This window comes from Engystomops pustulosus, chromosome 6, assembly GCF_040894005.1.
Source record: "Engystomops pustulosus chromosome 6, aEngPut4.maternal, whole genome shotgun sequence".
Classification (NCBI taxonomy): domain Eukaryota; kingdom Metazoa; phylum Chordata; class Amphibia; order Anura; family Leptodactylidae; genus Engystomops; species Engystomops pustulosus.
Window position 1 is genome coordinate 46674057 of NC_092416.1, and position 16415 is coordinate 46690471.

Sequence of the window (16415 nt, forward strand, 5' to 3'; positions counted from 1 at the left end):
AAAGCACTGCAGGGAGCGTGCATCCCCGGGACCCTGAACCTCACAGGCCCCGTAGCAACCGCTACGGTGGTAGTTACGCCACTGGTCACAGGTCTCATTTTTGGACCATTTCAAGGCCAGCGGCACACTTGGCATCTTGAACCCTTTTTAATTGGTCCTTTAAAACCACATGCATTATTTGAAAATACATTAGTTTTTTTGTCCATTTTTCCTCAATTAGCATAATTGGGAAAAACCTGATGTGTTTTTAAAATGCATGTGTTAAACGGACTGCATAAGAACGCGTTCAAAGCACCACATGTGCCGCCGGCTTTAGGGTGCTGGCACACATGCAGTTTTGGCTGCATTCACAAACCAAACCTGTTAATTTAATGCTTGTTCCAGATCGCAGGAGTTTCCATTGAAACGCCGATGCGATCGGGCTGCGGCCCACTTTTTTTGTGCCGTTTTTAAGCAGCCCGTCCAAAAACGCATCCGTTTTTGACAGGTTTGACCAATTATCTTCATTGACACTGGTCAAAAATGCATGTGTTAGACGCAGTGCTTAAAAACTGCCCAAAACGCCACGTGTGCCATCACCCTAAAGCATATGTCCGAATGGTTTGGACCAGTTTCGTAAACGCTACAAGTGTAGGCAGCTGTGAAACCAGCCTAATACATAGTAAACAAAGGATGCATGCTTTAAATGGTCCAAATATGTGGTGTGGCATCAACCTTCAAGGAAATCTACCACCATGGATCTACCTATTAAGGTAGATCAGGTGGTAGGTGCCTCAAATGGACGCAAGGATAGCCCCTTTTAAGGGGCTTACACCTTGTTGGGCAAACAAGCCCAGAAACAATTACAATTATTTGTGAACCACCAGTAAGTAGATTTCCCTTTGATGCCACCTCCATACCAGGAGCCTGGGACTAGTGGCAGAGTGGGCTGGTGCTGGGCATTTCAGCCCCATGCCTGGGCACTTATAATAGCGCCCCCCCCCCCATCATATATGACTGAATCCATGTGAATTCTTGATGTGTGATGCCATACAGAGATTTGTAGATGCATTAAAGACAGACAAAGACACCTTCAAAAGAGTTTATTAGCTCTTCATAAAACTACATCATCTCTTGACTCTGCACATGAACTAGCCTCCCGATAGACTGCAACACACAACATACGATTTCAACAGGGTTGAAGTGATCAGGACCACAGCCACAATAGAAAAACATGGACAACATGCAGGCACCGAGAGTGACAGACGAGGAATTATCCTAATAAGCAGCAAAGCTTCTGGGTTTGGAAGGTCAGAAACTGCAGGATTGTGAGGAGGCTTGGGGGATACCAGACAGTCATTGCTAGAGGGGCTTGTGGGGAGACAGGCCTCTACAGCAGTGAAGGGTGTAAGCCAGCTCCTGCAGACTCCTAGGTGTACAGTGACTACATAAAGATGGTTAAGTGCTCTGTGAGGCTCTCCTTAGTTGCAGTCTGGCTTCCTGAAGTTCTTGCCTGCAAAACGAGCCTTGGATCCCAACTCCTCTTCAATTCTGCACGAGATAAAAAAAAAAAAAAAAACATGCCTTACTCCATAGTAATACAAATGGATCTCAGTGCAGCTAATAAAAATCTAACATTGATTAAAACTAGTTGTCAATGGTGAACCCTGTGTTAAATTAAAGCTAGTGAGACCTGATCACAAGTAGGATGCCAGTGGTGAAGTACTGTCCAGCTTCTAATGCCAAAGGGATGACATCCTAGTGATCAATGCTTGGAGACAATTTTCCTTTTGTTAAGTATGAAAGGTCCCCATGTGATATATAGCACCAAAAGTTTTGATTTAACAAACTACCTGGATTTGTGGGAGCATCGAGGTATGTACCACATGCATCTGCTACATATATTCAAGAGTCAATACAATCCCTTGAAATCTCTAAATACCTTACTACATTGCCTTTATCACAGAAGTGATGCTAAGGGATCTGACCAAGTTTATTGGATTATACAATTCCAAGTTTTGCCCTTAAACCATGAGTGACCTACACTACCCACGATTACCAGGTTCACTGTAAAACCAACCAGCACTTGTTGCTCTTAGACCAAGTGGAATTCCTCAAACTGTTAAATGCACCTCAGTTGTGGCATCTATCGATTTAGGAAAAAACTAAGCTACTTACCTGAGCAGTTGGTTATATTTTGCAAGTCTCTCAGACCTACATGGAGCACCAGTTTTGATCTAATGGAAGAAAACATTTCTGTATTAGCTTTGAGAATAAAAACCCCCACAAATAAAAATTAGATAAAATAATTTATACCTGTCCAGTACAGAGGCCAACCACAAGATCCGCAATGAAGGTGTCCTCAGTCTCTCCAGATCGATGGCTGACCATTACTCCCCAGCCATTAGTCTGAGCCAGTTTACATCTGTAAAAAGCAAAGACGCTTGGAAATGTGGTTTGACTAGATGCAGTTAACAACCAGCAAATGCATGTTAAAAATGACTTGTGTGCAGGGCTAACAACCACATCATGCTGAAAATTTTTTTTTTTTTTTACATCTGGTGGTTAACCCAAACTACCTGACCACTCTTACAGATTATTAGCCTGAAAAACAGAACTTACGCTTGTAGAGATTCTGTAACTGATCCAATCTGGTTGACCTTCAGGAGAAGACAGTTGCAGGCCTTATCGGCAATGGCCTTCTCAATTCTTTTAGGGTTGGTCACAGTCAAGTCATCACCAACGACTTGGATTCCTACACTGCCGGTGAACTTTGCCCATGCAGCCCAGTCATCCTGGTCAAATGGATCTTCAATGGAAACAACTGGAAAAAAAAAAAAGTTGGTAATTGAGTTGCAATTTGTGCTTCATTTGATTTGCTATTTTTGTTATCATTTATAAAACTAGTAGCCCACTACAAGTCACCTGGATAGTCTTTAACAAAGCCCTTGTAGAGGTCAGCTAGCTGGTCAGGGGAGATGTATCTGCTGGGGTCATCTGGGGACTTGAAGTCCAAGTCATACTTTCCATCACGGTAGAACTCAGAAGCAGCCACGTCCATTCCAATAACAATCTTATCAGAGTATCCAGCCTTATTAATGGCGGTCTTCAGAAGTTCCAGAGCTGTTAGGGGGGAGATAAATTGGATTCAAGTCAAAGCAGGACATTTACACATGAAAAGGATAAGCCTATGCAGGGCTAATGCCAGCACTGGGCATACTTGGGCCCACATAAGGAATCCATGGGGGCATGGGGAAGCTGCATCAATTGAATCCATAGGATGTTAGGGAGGCTTATATAAAAATAACCATGAGGCTGTTTGGCAAGATCAAAAATTCCGAAGCCAAAACAGTCTCTTGTTCCCTAAAATATAGGGAATATTTTAGGGAACAGGAGACATTTGCTGTAATCTCATTCAAAATTTAGAAACCAAAGGGGCCCACTGAGGTTGTTGCCTACTGTAACCTGGAGCTGACCCTGAGCCTATGGAGTCAAGTATTAACATTTAACACCCAATATAACAAAGTAAAGTAGAAGTAGTATTGAGGGGCCCGAAACAGGTCAGTAGTTACACATAATGTTAGTATGAATGTGCCAGTGATCTCATCAGCTCTGCCGCAAGGGAGCTGTTCATTCACTTAACATTCCATGACCTCCCCTAGCCTGGAGAGCAGAGTGGATCCAATTATAGAAGGTTACAGACTTCCCACAGCATGTCTAAACACTGTATACAGTTACATCTGCAGATATATTAACTAGTCATTAGTTAATTAATCTCTTCCAAATATTAACTGCAGCCCGAGTTTTCACATTTGATGGAGATTTCAGCAGGCCTGATGGCTACAGAAGTGGTCTTCTCTTTTTACATAGTAAAAAGCCTCCATTCAGGACCCCACCTACCCACCCCCTAATCTAGAGTTTACCAAGCCTTGACAACCCAAATAGTGGTAGAAACAGATGGTTTCAACATACGCTGTAACCATGTAGTATTGTGCCTACATTTGGCATTTCTATATTGGGGAGGAGTCTCATTAAAAAAAAAAAAATCTGATGCCTCCACTTTATTTGTTTTACTCCTAACAGAATAGTTATGCCAAGCTCAGGCATTACTACCATGGTCTTGTGCTGCACCCTGCCTGTGCCACACATGTGGCAAAGGATTCAATCCTAGACTACATTCACACTGCCGTTTCCCGCCGCACGGCGGGCACACAGCAGTGCCGGGGTACGGGGCTGCACCATTAGTCCATTGCGATGTATGGGAGACATTCATCGGAGATATATATATCCCCATCTGTTCATGTGAATATAGCCCAATGCTGTACCAGGCAACTGGAAATAGTTTGACAGAATGCCTGCCTCTAAGCAGACAGGGGCATGGCACCAACAGGTGGTAATAAGCAGAAGTTACAAGCTTAAAGGGGTTGTCCACTTTCAGCAAACTATTGGAAACTTGATACCAAAAGTTTAATGTACATTTTGTGTAATTAATTCCTCATGGTTACCTAGACTTCTGCTTGTGGTCCTATAGAAAGCTTCCAGTGAATAGAAGTCCGTTCATGAGCTGTGCAACTATGGACAGATTTCTATCCACTGGAAGTAAACAAAAGACTTAGAATGGCAGCAAACAGATCTAAAACTGAGATTTGATAATGACCCATTGGAAAAATTGTACAACTTCCTTATACACAAAATATCAATTTGCTCAGTGAACAGCCCCCTCCAATTTTTTTTTTTTTACAGCCCTTCACCCAAGGACAGTAATCTATATTTTGCCAAGCCTAGACAACTCTAAATAATAGTGGAAACAGATGGTTTCAACATAAGCCTCTTAAGCCCCAGTTAGGATTATTTAATATAGAAATTTAGACACTTGCCTTCCTTGTTCTCAAGAATGTTGGGAGCAAAGCCACCCTCATCTCCAACATTGGTGGCATCCTTTCCATATTTTTCCTTGATCACATTCTTCAGGTTGTGGTAAACCTCTGCACCAATGCGCATGGCCTCCTTAAAGGAAGAGGCACCAATGGGCAAGATCATAAACTCTTGCATAGCCAGCTTGTTGCCAGCATGAGATCCGCCATTGATCACATTGAATGCCTGTAAAAAGAAAGGTCGTTAGACCACAAGTATGAAGCATGCAAGAGAACAGCTTTATATTACTTGCAATAAGGGCACAATTCTGCCATTTACTCACAGGATTTTGGCCCAGGTTTTGGGTCAGAATGCAATGTTTAAAGGGGCACTCATTTCAGCAAATGTTTGCCCGATTATACATTCTGTATCAATTCCTCTGTTTTCTAGATCACTGCTTGCTGTCATTCTATAGACAGGTTTATAGAAAAGTTTGCTTCCAGTGGATAGAAGTCTGACCATGGTCACAGGTGCATTATTACTGACTACTCCTAGGCGCAGTGTGTTTGTATGTGTAACCATGGTCAGTTCTATCCACTGGAAGCAAACCTTTCTATAGAATGGCAGCAAGCAGAGATCTAGAAAACTGCTAAATTATACAGTTTTCCAATATAATTTCTGTATAAAACTTTTCATTATACCAAAACATTTGCTGAAATAGGAATACCCATTTAAAGCAGAAGGTAGACTCCAAGCATGGGTGTCCAGGGTATGCACAATGACTAACCTTCCATTCATTTGCCACCCCCCCCCCTCCTCCACCAGTTTCATTAGTGTCCACCATGGACCATGAAAGGTTATGTCCAAAGATTAGTCACAGCCAGTGTGGGACTGCAGTGGTGTTACTACAATATTTAGCACACTATTTTTTCGGACTATAAGGTGCACAAAAAAAAACAAACCCTTTGATTTTCTCAAAGGTGTGCCTTTTAGACCAGTGCACCTTATATATGAACCGTACTTACAGACAACAGGTGCCTTGAACTGTGCACAGATCTGCCATCTACTGGTCATTCATCATTATAATCAGGTGTGCCTTATACATGACATTTTAGCAGGCAATTATTGATGGTGCGCCTTATAGGCTGAAAAATACGGTACTCTTTAGCTTCCCAAGTTACCAAAATGGATTGTATTGGAACTCACAGGAACTGGCAGAATGACTTCAGCGTTTCCAGCCAGATCAGCAATGTGACGGTACAGGGGCACTCCCTTTTCAGCAGCGCCAGCCTTGCACACTGCCAGAGACACTCCCAGGATGGCATTGGCACCAAACTTTGCTACAAGAGAACAGTTGATATCACAGTTAATATGTGCCAAGCCTACACAACGGCTACAAGATCTACAAGACTAAATAGTAAATGCTTCCCAGACCTCTTCTAGGAGTTTCTCAATTTAGTGTGACTGACAAGACTGTCTGCATAGTAACTTTACCTTCTGTCATTTCAATGGTCCAAACACACTTGTCAGTGACCTTTAATATCCAATTGCTGGCAAATGACTCAGAAGTGCCATTTCATTATATGCTTAGGAACTACCACCAACTTCAAAAGCCGACAGGACAAACTCAATTGAAGTACATTCTCATGATTATGGCACATTCTACCCCCCCCCCTTCTAATTAGGGAGCAAGAAACTGAGCAAGTGCTTCAATGGCCCTTTGTTGAGCCTTTAACAGGAAACTAAACATTTGCCCTCCTTCCAGATAGTATTACTGTATCCATAACAGGCTAGAAGCGCCAGTAATGCATGAGTAAATATTTTATGAAAGAAGTCAGCACAGCTTAGACTAAGCTCTTGAAAGCAGGGCCCCCACTCCTATTGTTCCATATGAATTTTATTTGTACATGTCCCAAATTACTTTATAGACCCGAGTATAAGCCGAGGCCCCTAAACTTTACCACCAAAAACTGGGAAAATCCATTGACTCGAGTAGAAGCCAAGGGTGGGAAATGTTTTGGTCACAGCTCCCATTCAGTATACAGCCAACCCTTAAATGGAAAAAAAAAAAAAAAAAAAAGAAAAAAAAACAAAAAAAAAAACACCTTATATACTCACCCTCAGGCGGCCCCGATGCTCAGCATGGCCTCCCTTTTGTCTTCCCTGCAGCTCCTCTTTCTTTGGTGTTCTGTAACAGCCGGCAGAGAAGTGGCCATGCGTTTGGCCGTCACATACTACGATGCGGCTGCTGAAGACATAGTATGCACCGGTTGGCAGATAACGTGGCCGCGTCTGTGCAGCCTGTTTAAGAAGCCCGAAGAAAGAGGAGCAGCGCTGATCATCGGACTGAAGAAGGGCGAGTATAAAAGCTCAATTTTCTCGAGTCGTGTGAAGTTTTTCAGCACCTTTTTTGTGCTGAAAAACTCTGCTTATACACAAGTATATAGATACATAAATTATGTCTTCTACAGAATACACTTACACTTGTTCTCAGTTCCATCCATCTCAAGCATTAGTTTGTCAATCTTCTCCTGCTCCACAACGCTTAAATTCTGTAAGAAAACACTAGTTTAGTATAAAATATCTTATAGAATTGATCATGGCCTGAATATTCAGTTATATATTAATAAATTTGCATAATATCTTCCACCTCAATCTATTAGATTGCAATCTATTGTTAGTCAGCTTTGTATGCTTTAGGACACGGAGAAAAAAAAAAAAAAAAAAAAAAAAAAACACACCATACTGTAGTTTAATTGAAGCTAAAAGGTTGTGGTCACATGTTCTGCTAGTGGTGCGTTCATAGCTTGTGCACAGTGGACGAGCCTTGGCTCAATCGCATATTCGTTTCCAGGAAAATGCATGTGATCAATAACTTGATCACATGCATTCCCATGGAAATAAATATGTGATCGGGACAAGGCCAGTCCCCTGTACATTATGAATGCAACACGTGACAGAACTATTAGAGTCCCATGTAACACCATTTTATAGAGTTATTGTTTTCTATCCCTGCTTTATATGGATAAAATGTCCCTTAAATATGAGTATGTGCAGTTCCATACAAGTTCTATACAATGGATCCTTGGATTAGGAGGATAAAGTGTTCCAGGACCATGCTTGTAATCCAAATTGCTTGTATATCAAAACAAGTTTTCCCTTAGGAAATTATTGAACTTGAATTTTGAGAGCTGGAGGTAGAGTAATGCTTGCATTATGAAATTTTGCTTTTAAACCAAGTTAATTTTGTAAAATGCAGAAGGCTTGCAGACCAAGCCAAGGCTGCACTGTATTCATGTTCAGGAGCCAGCTAGACGGTCCTAGACTTTGAGACAAGCATATGCCTGCTCAATAAATAAGCCACAAGATCAAGTAACAAGCATCTCCAACACCTGTTGTAATTTTTCATGTTATGCTTACAGCAACAGGGATTGTAAGTATATGGACATAGGGCACTATCAAAAACCTACAGAACGCAATCACCAGTGTATTTAGTGGTCATATACAGTGATCGCCCAAGTATGGAGTCCCCCAACCTGTCTCCAGGTCACAACTCATTATATGAACCTTATCTTTGTACCAGATCTATGGTCACTGGTTAAGACTGAAGTACATATATGCAACACCCCTGCCAATGCATAGGCAGGCTGGTAGTTTGAATAGCAGCCTCCCTAGGTCAGGAGCTGTTGGGGAGATTGATCACCTCTTGGAAAGTTCTAGAACCTGGGTATTGTGTAAGTGCAGCTGTAGCTACTGCCTGGCAAGGAAACAATTAACTGGTGTATGTAATTATCAAATGATGTGCCTGTTTATGCAAGCTGTTAAGTGATTGGAGAGGTGCTACCACCTGACCAGGGGTAGTCTGACCTCATAGTTTAGTCAGCTGACAGTGAGCAGCATACCTTCAGTGCTGCCACAGCATTCATGCCAGGAACTTCTTGTGCATCAGACCAACTGCCTGGCACTCATGGCAAGTCTGTAGACTTAAACCCAGAATTGCAGCTTCCACCACTTGGACTCCATTCCACCTGAACCAGCCCAGCATGCATCTACTATCAGGCTGCCTGAACCTTTCCTGCAGACCACTATAGAAAGAAGAATCTGTTATCGTGTTTGGCCGTTGTCTGTTTAGTAAAGAACTGCAAGTTGACTTGCACAATGTTGCCTCAGTCTGATCCCTGGATATGTCCGTCTACCACCATGGGCTCCCCATACATAACCTAGGGACCCATCCTACAGACACCACAGGGGAGAAACCACTGCATCAGGCTCCCTCTAGATTTCTCACACCACGTACTGGAGACCTGCCAGTCCTAATACTAAGCAGTGTGACCACAGCATGCCCTAGGCCGCAGTAGCCAGCCACTATTTTGGGCCATCGCTACCCCTCCATGTCTTGATGGGGAAGGGGGGGGGGGTTCCATATAGTTGATATTTTTTGGTTGTAACAAAGACTCAACACAGAAGAGAAAAAAAAAAAAAAAAAAAAGAGAAACTGACCAAGGACTGTAAAAGTAGAAGAATTGAAGGGTGCTGTCACAAGTCAATTCTAATGCACGAGTTTCAAATGTTTGCAACAGCTGGAGAGATTTGCCTAGTTAAACACAAGTGTTAACATATGCATTCACATTACATTAAGAGTTGCATTTTGTAAACAGCCATTTAATTAGGCAAATCTCTCCCCAGCTGGTGCAATGAGTTTTTAAACACATGTGTTAGATGCAATGTTTGACTGCACCCTAAAGAGCGCAAGAGGTTAGAAGTGTGTTAAACAAAAACCCATACCTTTCTAACCAGTTCTGGTGCAATGGTTTTATTGATGTGCTCAACGGCTTTAGACACACCTAGAAGGGACAAGCACATTCAATCACTGCAAGGATCACACAAGCATGCACCGCAGACATTACTAGACTAGTATCTCCTGAGGACGCAGTGCTCTGTCCAGTGCAACACAGGAGATGCTTTCTAGAAATGCCCTCTAAGTAGTTAGTCAAACCCCATGCATTGGGAGGAGTGCAGGGCACATGCTCCCATTACCTGGGTGCATAAAGCAGGTCCCAGAAACTCATTTACATATTTCACCGCTCTGCCCACACCTGAGAGCAAGGGACAAAGATGGGTGATGAAAGGTGCATTTACAGTAGGCAAAGTTTCTAAAAATGTAAACATGTTAAAGTTCATTAAAGGGGTATTCTCATCTGGGCACTCACATTCAGTTTCATTTATCTGCCATATATAAACATTTCTTTAATTGGATGTTATTAAAAAAAATGTTCCTGTGTGAAGATAATTTCTCAAAGTGTAACTATGTTGTTCCTTAGAAACGAGATAGCTTCCTCGGATACGGCCACATCTGATAGATTGAGTGCACAAAGAAACAAAAGGTTTTTGTATATAAAATATCCCGGAGTTACTGCATATCCTACAGCCGTCCTGTGGTAATGATTGCTGAATCCAGGAGGTCAGGCAGGACTCCATAGCGCATGTCTGGCCACCGCTGCCAGAGTGTGACGTGGTCGTATCCGAGGAAGCCATTACTACATTCATGAGAAATTATCTTCACACAGGAACATTTTTTTTAATTAACATCCAATTGAAGAAATGTTTACATATGGCAGATTAATTTAGTTGTAAATGCCCAGATGAGAATACCCCTTTAAACTCTACATCAAGATTAAGCATGATAAACCAAACTTATTTGTTATCGATGGTCTCCTAAAATCAATGTTCATATTATGCCAATTATATAGTCTGGAAGGCGTTACCAAAGCCCCTCAGGGTTGCAGATTTCACAGGGCATTACACTACAGGAGCAAGTCTCCTGTACAATGTAACAGCCTGTGAATCTGCAGCACTTAAGGGCCCTGGTAACACCCTCCAAGGACAATCTTGCAAGTTTATTTGAGAAGGCCATTCATATAGATGGATCCAGACACCGACTGTGGTAGCCCTCCATATATAATATAAAGCCAAGATTGAGGGAACATTCACACGTTCAGTTTTTCAGATACCGTTTGAAGCCAAAAGCAGGTGTGGATCATAATGGGTGATAACATCAGTGAGAAGCTGCTCCTCTATTTTTCACTCCACTCCTGGTTTGGAAATCAAAAACTGCAACCGAAAAACTGAACAAATGAATGCACCCCAATTGCCCCTGGTTCATCATGCTCAATTTTCTTTATTGACCAAGCTATAAAATAAACCAATGGCCATATACCACTTTGACAAGGCAAAATAAGAGTAGTATACCCCTAGTACCAATGTAGTCTCCATACCCACAATCTCTGTACCATGGTCTTGTTGGGACCAGTCACCATGTGTGAATCACTGATGTACTGTACTTGCACATGGAAACATGAAGCACAAGTTTTGATTTGTGCTGGAGAAGAATACCTTATGAGGCACACTTCTTACTTGGGTACAAGTTAAAGTCTTTAGGTTAGTTGCCCCATAATGGTCAAAGTTACAGAGAAGGAAACGCAAGTGTCAAGCCAGTGTCTAGACCTACCCTTTCCCAGGTAACGGGTTTTGTCATTGTCACGGAGCTCAAGTGCTTCATAGATACCGGTGGATGCTCCACTGGGCACTGCAGCACGGAAGAGACCTGCAAAGCAAGATAAAATTATGTTTAAAATATTTACATATAAAGCCCTTAGCATTTAAGAAAAATTGATATTCACAATGAAAAGTCAAGATCAAATCTGACATCAGGTAAACAGTCATATGCTGTCAAGGAACATCTTTGTTGCTTTGTCATTCTGCATCCAGCTGTCCTGGCAGGACTGCAGAGATTGTATGCCAATGACCCACTGAAGCACTCTGGTAAGTTAAGGGACATGGATTCCCCGAGTAGTGCAGGGTGGCATGTACCCAACATACAAGCCAGACATTACTGGAAGTTTTGGTACAAGTTACAATGGCTGCTTATATTTCAACAATTATACCAACTAGATGGATGCAAATTCATTCTTCAGCCACCACAGAGCACATGATCATCTGGTAAATAGCCAATTTCACAGGTGATTAACACCAACTGAGGAACAAGGGGGACACTTAAGGGCATCAATGCCAGAAAACAGGCATAGAAGCCTGGAAATAATTGCAAATAATTGACAAATTTGATCCTTGAGCTCTCCATTATGCATGCCACTGTAGTCTGGGTGTACACCAAGTGATTTATATCTTGAGGGGGGATGGGTTTTTGGAGGGGAAACTGTTAACTTGCCTTTTGATGTAAACAGGTCAACTTCCACAGTGGGGTTTCCACGAGAGTCAAAGATCTCTCTGGCATGGATCTTTAGGACAGCCATTGTGCTGCTTGTGAAGAAAGTAAATTTGTTAGAATAAAAGACCATTGATGGTGCAAAGTCATAAACAAAGACATTGTCACTGGTTGAGACAAAAAAGAAATTCTTTTTTATATACTTTAGATTGCTAAGGAAACATTACCAAGGAATTCTGACATTTCTAAATATATGCCGCACTATAACCTGATGAAATAAGATAAATGCACTTTTAGGATGCATGTTAATCATTGACCTCAAGTTAATGCGAATGCAATACAAATTTGTGAGGTTTCTATTAGTAAACACCCATTTTTGGCAGTACTAAATAACCCCTTTCAACAAAGCCAACTTCATCCTTACCACAGGCCGGAGGAAACCGTTGCCCCTTTACAAAACAGTATTCTTCCTATACCGTTTAACATTGGACTTTTTGGGAAGTCTGAGTTGGGTGGTCTCCTTTTGGCATTTGAAACTTTGTTGCCAAAGGGGAGAACTGTGACCTGTCCAGATTTTGAAACATTAACATTTTAATCTGCCCCAGTTAAAGGGCTTGAGACAGCTAGTGTCCCATGTAGAAGACAATCATGGCATTTACCTGGATACTGGCAACAGCTTCAGCTTTTGTTTATTGATACATACTCAAATTATACAGGGGGGACACTGTGTGCACCTCCATAGTGAGGAGCAATGGCAGTTTCTCTTCTACAACTTCACCCAGCTCCTATATAGCCATTTAAGTCATCTACTATCCAACTTTATCAGTAATCATTTAGCTGCTGGGCCCCCAGTGATCTAGAGAATTTAACTGATGGAGCAACACATCTCCAACTCCATTCACTTGTGTGGTAGTGTTGGATATTGCCAAGCACAGTACTTACCCATCCATGGCACTCCCATACAGTGAATTCCCAATACTACCATACAACCGAATTGAGCATCAGGATGTATGCTGATTATGCCACTATCCACTAGTAACAAGTTTCCCAGTCTCCAGATTAATCGAGGTCCCAGCAGTTGGGCTCTTCCCAATCATCTTGTTATCCAGTGTAAGGGGATAACTAAAATAGCTGGCCCAACCCCTTTAAGACAGGAGAGTGAAGTTAATGACAACCTTTAAGGCTTTCACACTTGTTGTACATGTAAAAGCACCAATTAAAGTTTGACAATTAACCAGCAATTGTGCAACCTTGTTCTGTAGTCTCAAATGTATCCAGTTTCATTCTCACTAGGACCTAAAGGGTTAATTTATTATGCAACACCCAAACGCAAGAGGATATGATGCTTACTCAAGGTCATGAAAACCCATTCTCTTCCATTATGTATGTAACCCCGTTGTATGAACAGTGGGCCACAACTGCTGAGCCATCAGCCTCTGCTCATAGCTGTGTAATGAAGCAGCGCACATCATATAGCTTCTATACATACACAGCTACGTCCTTGATGAGCCTTCCTGGTCCCTACACTCCGCCTCCTCCGGAAACGTCAGAAATGCTGCAATTCAGGTTAACCCTTTGTGACAAGCAGAGACTAGTGTTCTCATCACAAAAAAGGAGATTCTTTGACAAGTGGATGCAGGGGGGGGGGTTAGTTTAGGGCTTTTCGATGAGCTGCCAAGCCTGAACAGTGAAATATAATGAGAGCACAAGGAGGATGAAGTACATCGGCCTCCTCCATTCATTACCACATTACTCATCACGTAGCATCTTCCAAGCATCAGGGCATGCTCAGAAACCAGGCCGGGTCATAGCGTTCTCAAGGGCATTCTACATCCTATAGATCTAGAGGTCACCCATTATAATGCACTTCTCATTTCTAATAAGGCTCAGCGAAACAATGCTACATCTTATAGGAGAGCTGCAAGCCTCACAGTGCAGTTTATATTCTATTGGATTTTAACACAGAATTAAGGATTTTTGCTCTAAGTGCAAGTGCAATAACAAGGTGTGCAAATGAAGCAAAGATGTATTTTGTACAAAGGCGTAAATTCTAGAACTATAGTCAAATTCACATTAGTTCAGATGTACGTTCTGCTCATAAGGACAGAAAATTATAATATATTAATATGTCAGTGACTGGTCCATAGCACCTGAATGACACCGAGAAAGGGTCCATCGTTTGTTGGCAAAACTTGCAACATTTTGCTAGAACTTGGCTAAATCAGGGTTATTTAGCGCTGCATACAGTACGACAAATATGTCGGTGCTATACAAAGTAACAAGTTACCAATGTGAGCAGAATGCAAGCCAAGTTACAGTTAGTGTCACATATTGTTTTGCAGACAGTACAAAGGTTCAAGGTGGAAGGGCACGGTTCTAGCAAAACAACATTCACTGCTCTGCAGTCAGATCACCAATGACCCACTTCTAGCAGGACACCATTGGATGTCTGCAGCCATGATAATCCATGAAGGGTTCGCCGCTTTGCATTTAACCCCATCTTTACTGTACAAGTCATAGATACACATCCTGATGCAAGCATGTAGAAACGCTAGTGCTCTCATTTCCATAGAGGTGGGACGGATTATTAGTCATAAACTGACTTCCTTTCTTGCAGGGGCAGGCCCTGGCGTCTTAGCTGTGGAAACGACGGTGATTCAATAGGGAGAAACAGTCATTTACAGAAAATGGCTTCTTTGTAGACGTGCAGTTACTCACAAGCAGAAGGCATCCAGGCCTGACTAGCCCCCTGACGGATTTACTGTACGGAATGACATCAGGGAGAATTGTAGGGGGGGGGGGCAGCATTTACTGAGCAATGAATATATGTTCAGTATATAGGCACCCTTTAAGGCTGTTCAGCATCCACTCCAGACATATCCTCAGGTTATGAAGCAGTTAAGTACATGGCAGTCACATCTAACCTGCAGATACCACACCCACACAACCCAAGCAACAAGTCTCATTATCACCAAAGATCCCATTGATCTGTCTGTTAACCCTTTAATGCAGACAAAGCTTAGGATACAAGAAAAAAACTGCATCCATTTTGATGACAAACGCCAAATCCATTACTGTAAGGAAGAAATGCAAGAACAGATCTCAAACAACTGAATAAGAATAGGAAATCCTTTGGGGTTGGATAGAAACGCACAGTCATGGCCACCCAATATAATGGTGCAACAGGCCTCTACCATGAGACACAGCTGATCAGTGAAGGAGCCAGTACAAGAAGGGTTAAGTAAAAGCTAAGATGCCTGAATCCCACCCTATGCATGCAGGTTTCTATTTCTAGCAAGTGGCAGCTGAGAGCTGCATCTGTCATGGGGTTACTGTACAGGATCCACAAGTGTCACATTCCCTGGATATACATATACTGTAGGGGCTGTGAGTATAGAGGAAGGCTATGATACCAGGGGACATCACCATAGGGTGCATGGGGGTTATATAATCTATGCAGATTGATGCAAGATACTGTAAGTGGCAACATTAATTACTTCATCATATGCAAATTTACAACAAAAATGCAAGCATGAAGCCCATTGCAGATGGCTAGTGGCCTAACAAGCTTGGCTAATAGAATATGATCAGATAATGACAGAAGGAGACCACAAATCCTAATATCAGGGGGATTCTATCCTCCCCCATACTGGGGGTGTATCACTGCAGCACCTGCACTCACCTCAGCTGCTGTACTCTGCTTTCCGGAGAAGAGAAAGGAGAAGAAGCTAAGGCAGAGCTCCAGCCTTTATACTGCAGAGCCACACCCCCTCCGCGGCCGTCACAGCCCCCCCTGAGGGTTCCCCTAGCAGGACGTGATTGGCCAGGAGACGCTCGTGCGACCTTGCAGAGAGAGACAGGAAGTGGAGACGACGGCAAGGTGTCACTCACAGGTGGACGGCGCTGTACGTGCGGGGGGACACAGCTGCTCTGGGGGGATAGTGACGTACGCGATAGGTGGATACTACCTGGGCCGTGCCCCTGAAGTCATTACTTGAGTGTTACGTATAATAAATACATTTTATGTCTAAATATTTGATGAAGATGAAAAATGGTTTAAATAGAAAAGTAATACAGAGAATTCTACACGTTGATCCTTGTAGAACACTGCAAACAGTTACTGCCATAAGTCATAGTGCCAGTTCCCATCTGCGCTTTGGTTTCCGTTTTGCGGTTTCCATTTAAAAACAGATAGATAAAGGATTTTTTTTTTCCCATTGGTTTCAATTGATTTGAATGGTGTCCGGCAGTATCCGTTTTTACATCTTACCTTGATTGACCGGATAGTAGGAATAAAAAATGGATGGGTATAAAATAATGAAAAACAGAAGGTATTAGTTTTTCAAAATGGAGCCGTGAA

At 42.4% G+C, this 16415-nt stretch overlaps 1 protein-coding gene across 3 annotated transcripts; it reads right to left on the reverse strand.

The window, feature by feature from the left end:
- Positions 1 to 1067: 1067 nt before the first annotated feature.
- ENO1 (enolase 1) lies at positions 1068 to 15893 on the reverse strand. Of its 3 annotated transcripts, none has more exons than XM_072155932.1 (12): positions 15738 to 15893; positions 12059 to 12147; positions 11342 to 11437; positions 9619 to 9677; positions 7316 to 7385; positions 6040 to 6173; positions 4857 to 5079; positions 2905 to 3102; positions 2602 to 2803; positions 2296 to 2404; positions 2158 to 2216; positions 1068 to 1530 (listed from the first exon to the last, which is right to left on the reverse strand). In XM_072155932.1, exons 2-12 carry the CDS (start codon positions 12141 to 12143, stop codon positions 1461 to 1463), a joined length of 1305 nt encoding a protein of 434 aa, XP_072012033.1. In that variant the 5' UTR covers positions 12144 to 12147; positions 15738 to 15893; the 3' UTR covers positions 1068 to 1460. The 3 variants fall into 3 exon arrangements, with proteins under 3 accessions (XP_072012033.1, XP_072012034.1, XP_072012032.1); XM_072155933.1 differs by having other exon boundaries at positions 12059 to 12150; positions 15738 to 15867; XM_072155931.1 differs by lacking the exons at positions 9619 to 9677; positions 15738 to 15893 and adding an exon at positions 9871 to 9929 and having other exon boundaries at positions 12059 to 12150.
- Between the last annotated feature and the right edge of the window lie 522 nt (positions 15894 to 16415).

Coding starts and splice junctions, on each gene's coding strand:
- ENO1 (XM_072155932.1), bottom strand. CDS start 12,143: ATGGCTGTCCTAAAGATCCATGCCAGAGAGATCTTTGACTCTCGTGGA. Junction 5,080..6,039: donor AAGTCATTCTGCCAGTTCCT/GTGAGTTCCAAT, acceptor TTCTTTTTACAG/GCATTCAATGTGATCAATGG. Junction 2,405..2,601: donor GTTACAGAATCTCTACAAGC/GTAAGTTCTGTT, acceptor TGCTTTTTACAG/ATGTAAACTGGCTCAGACTA.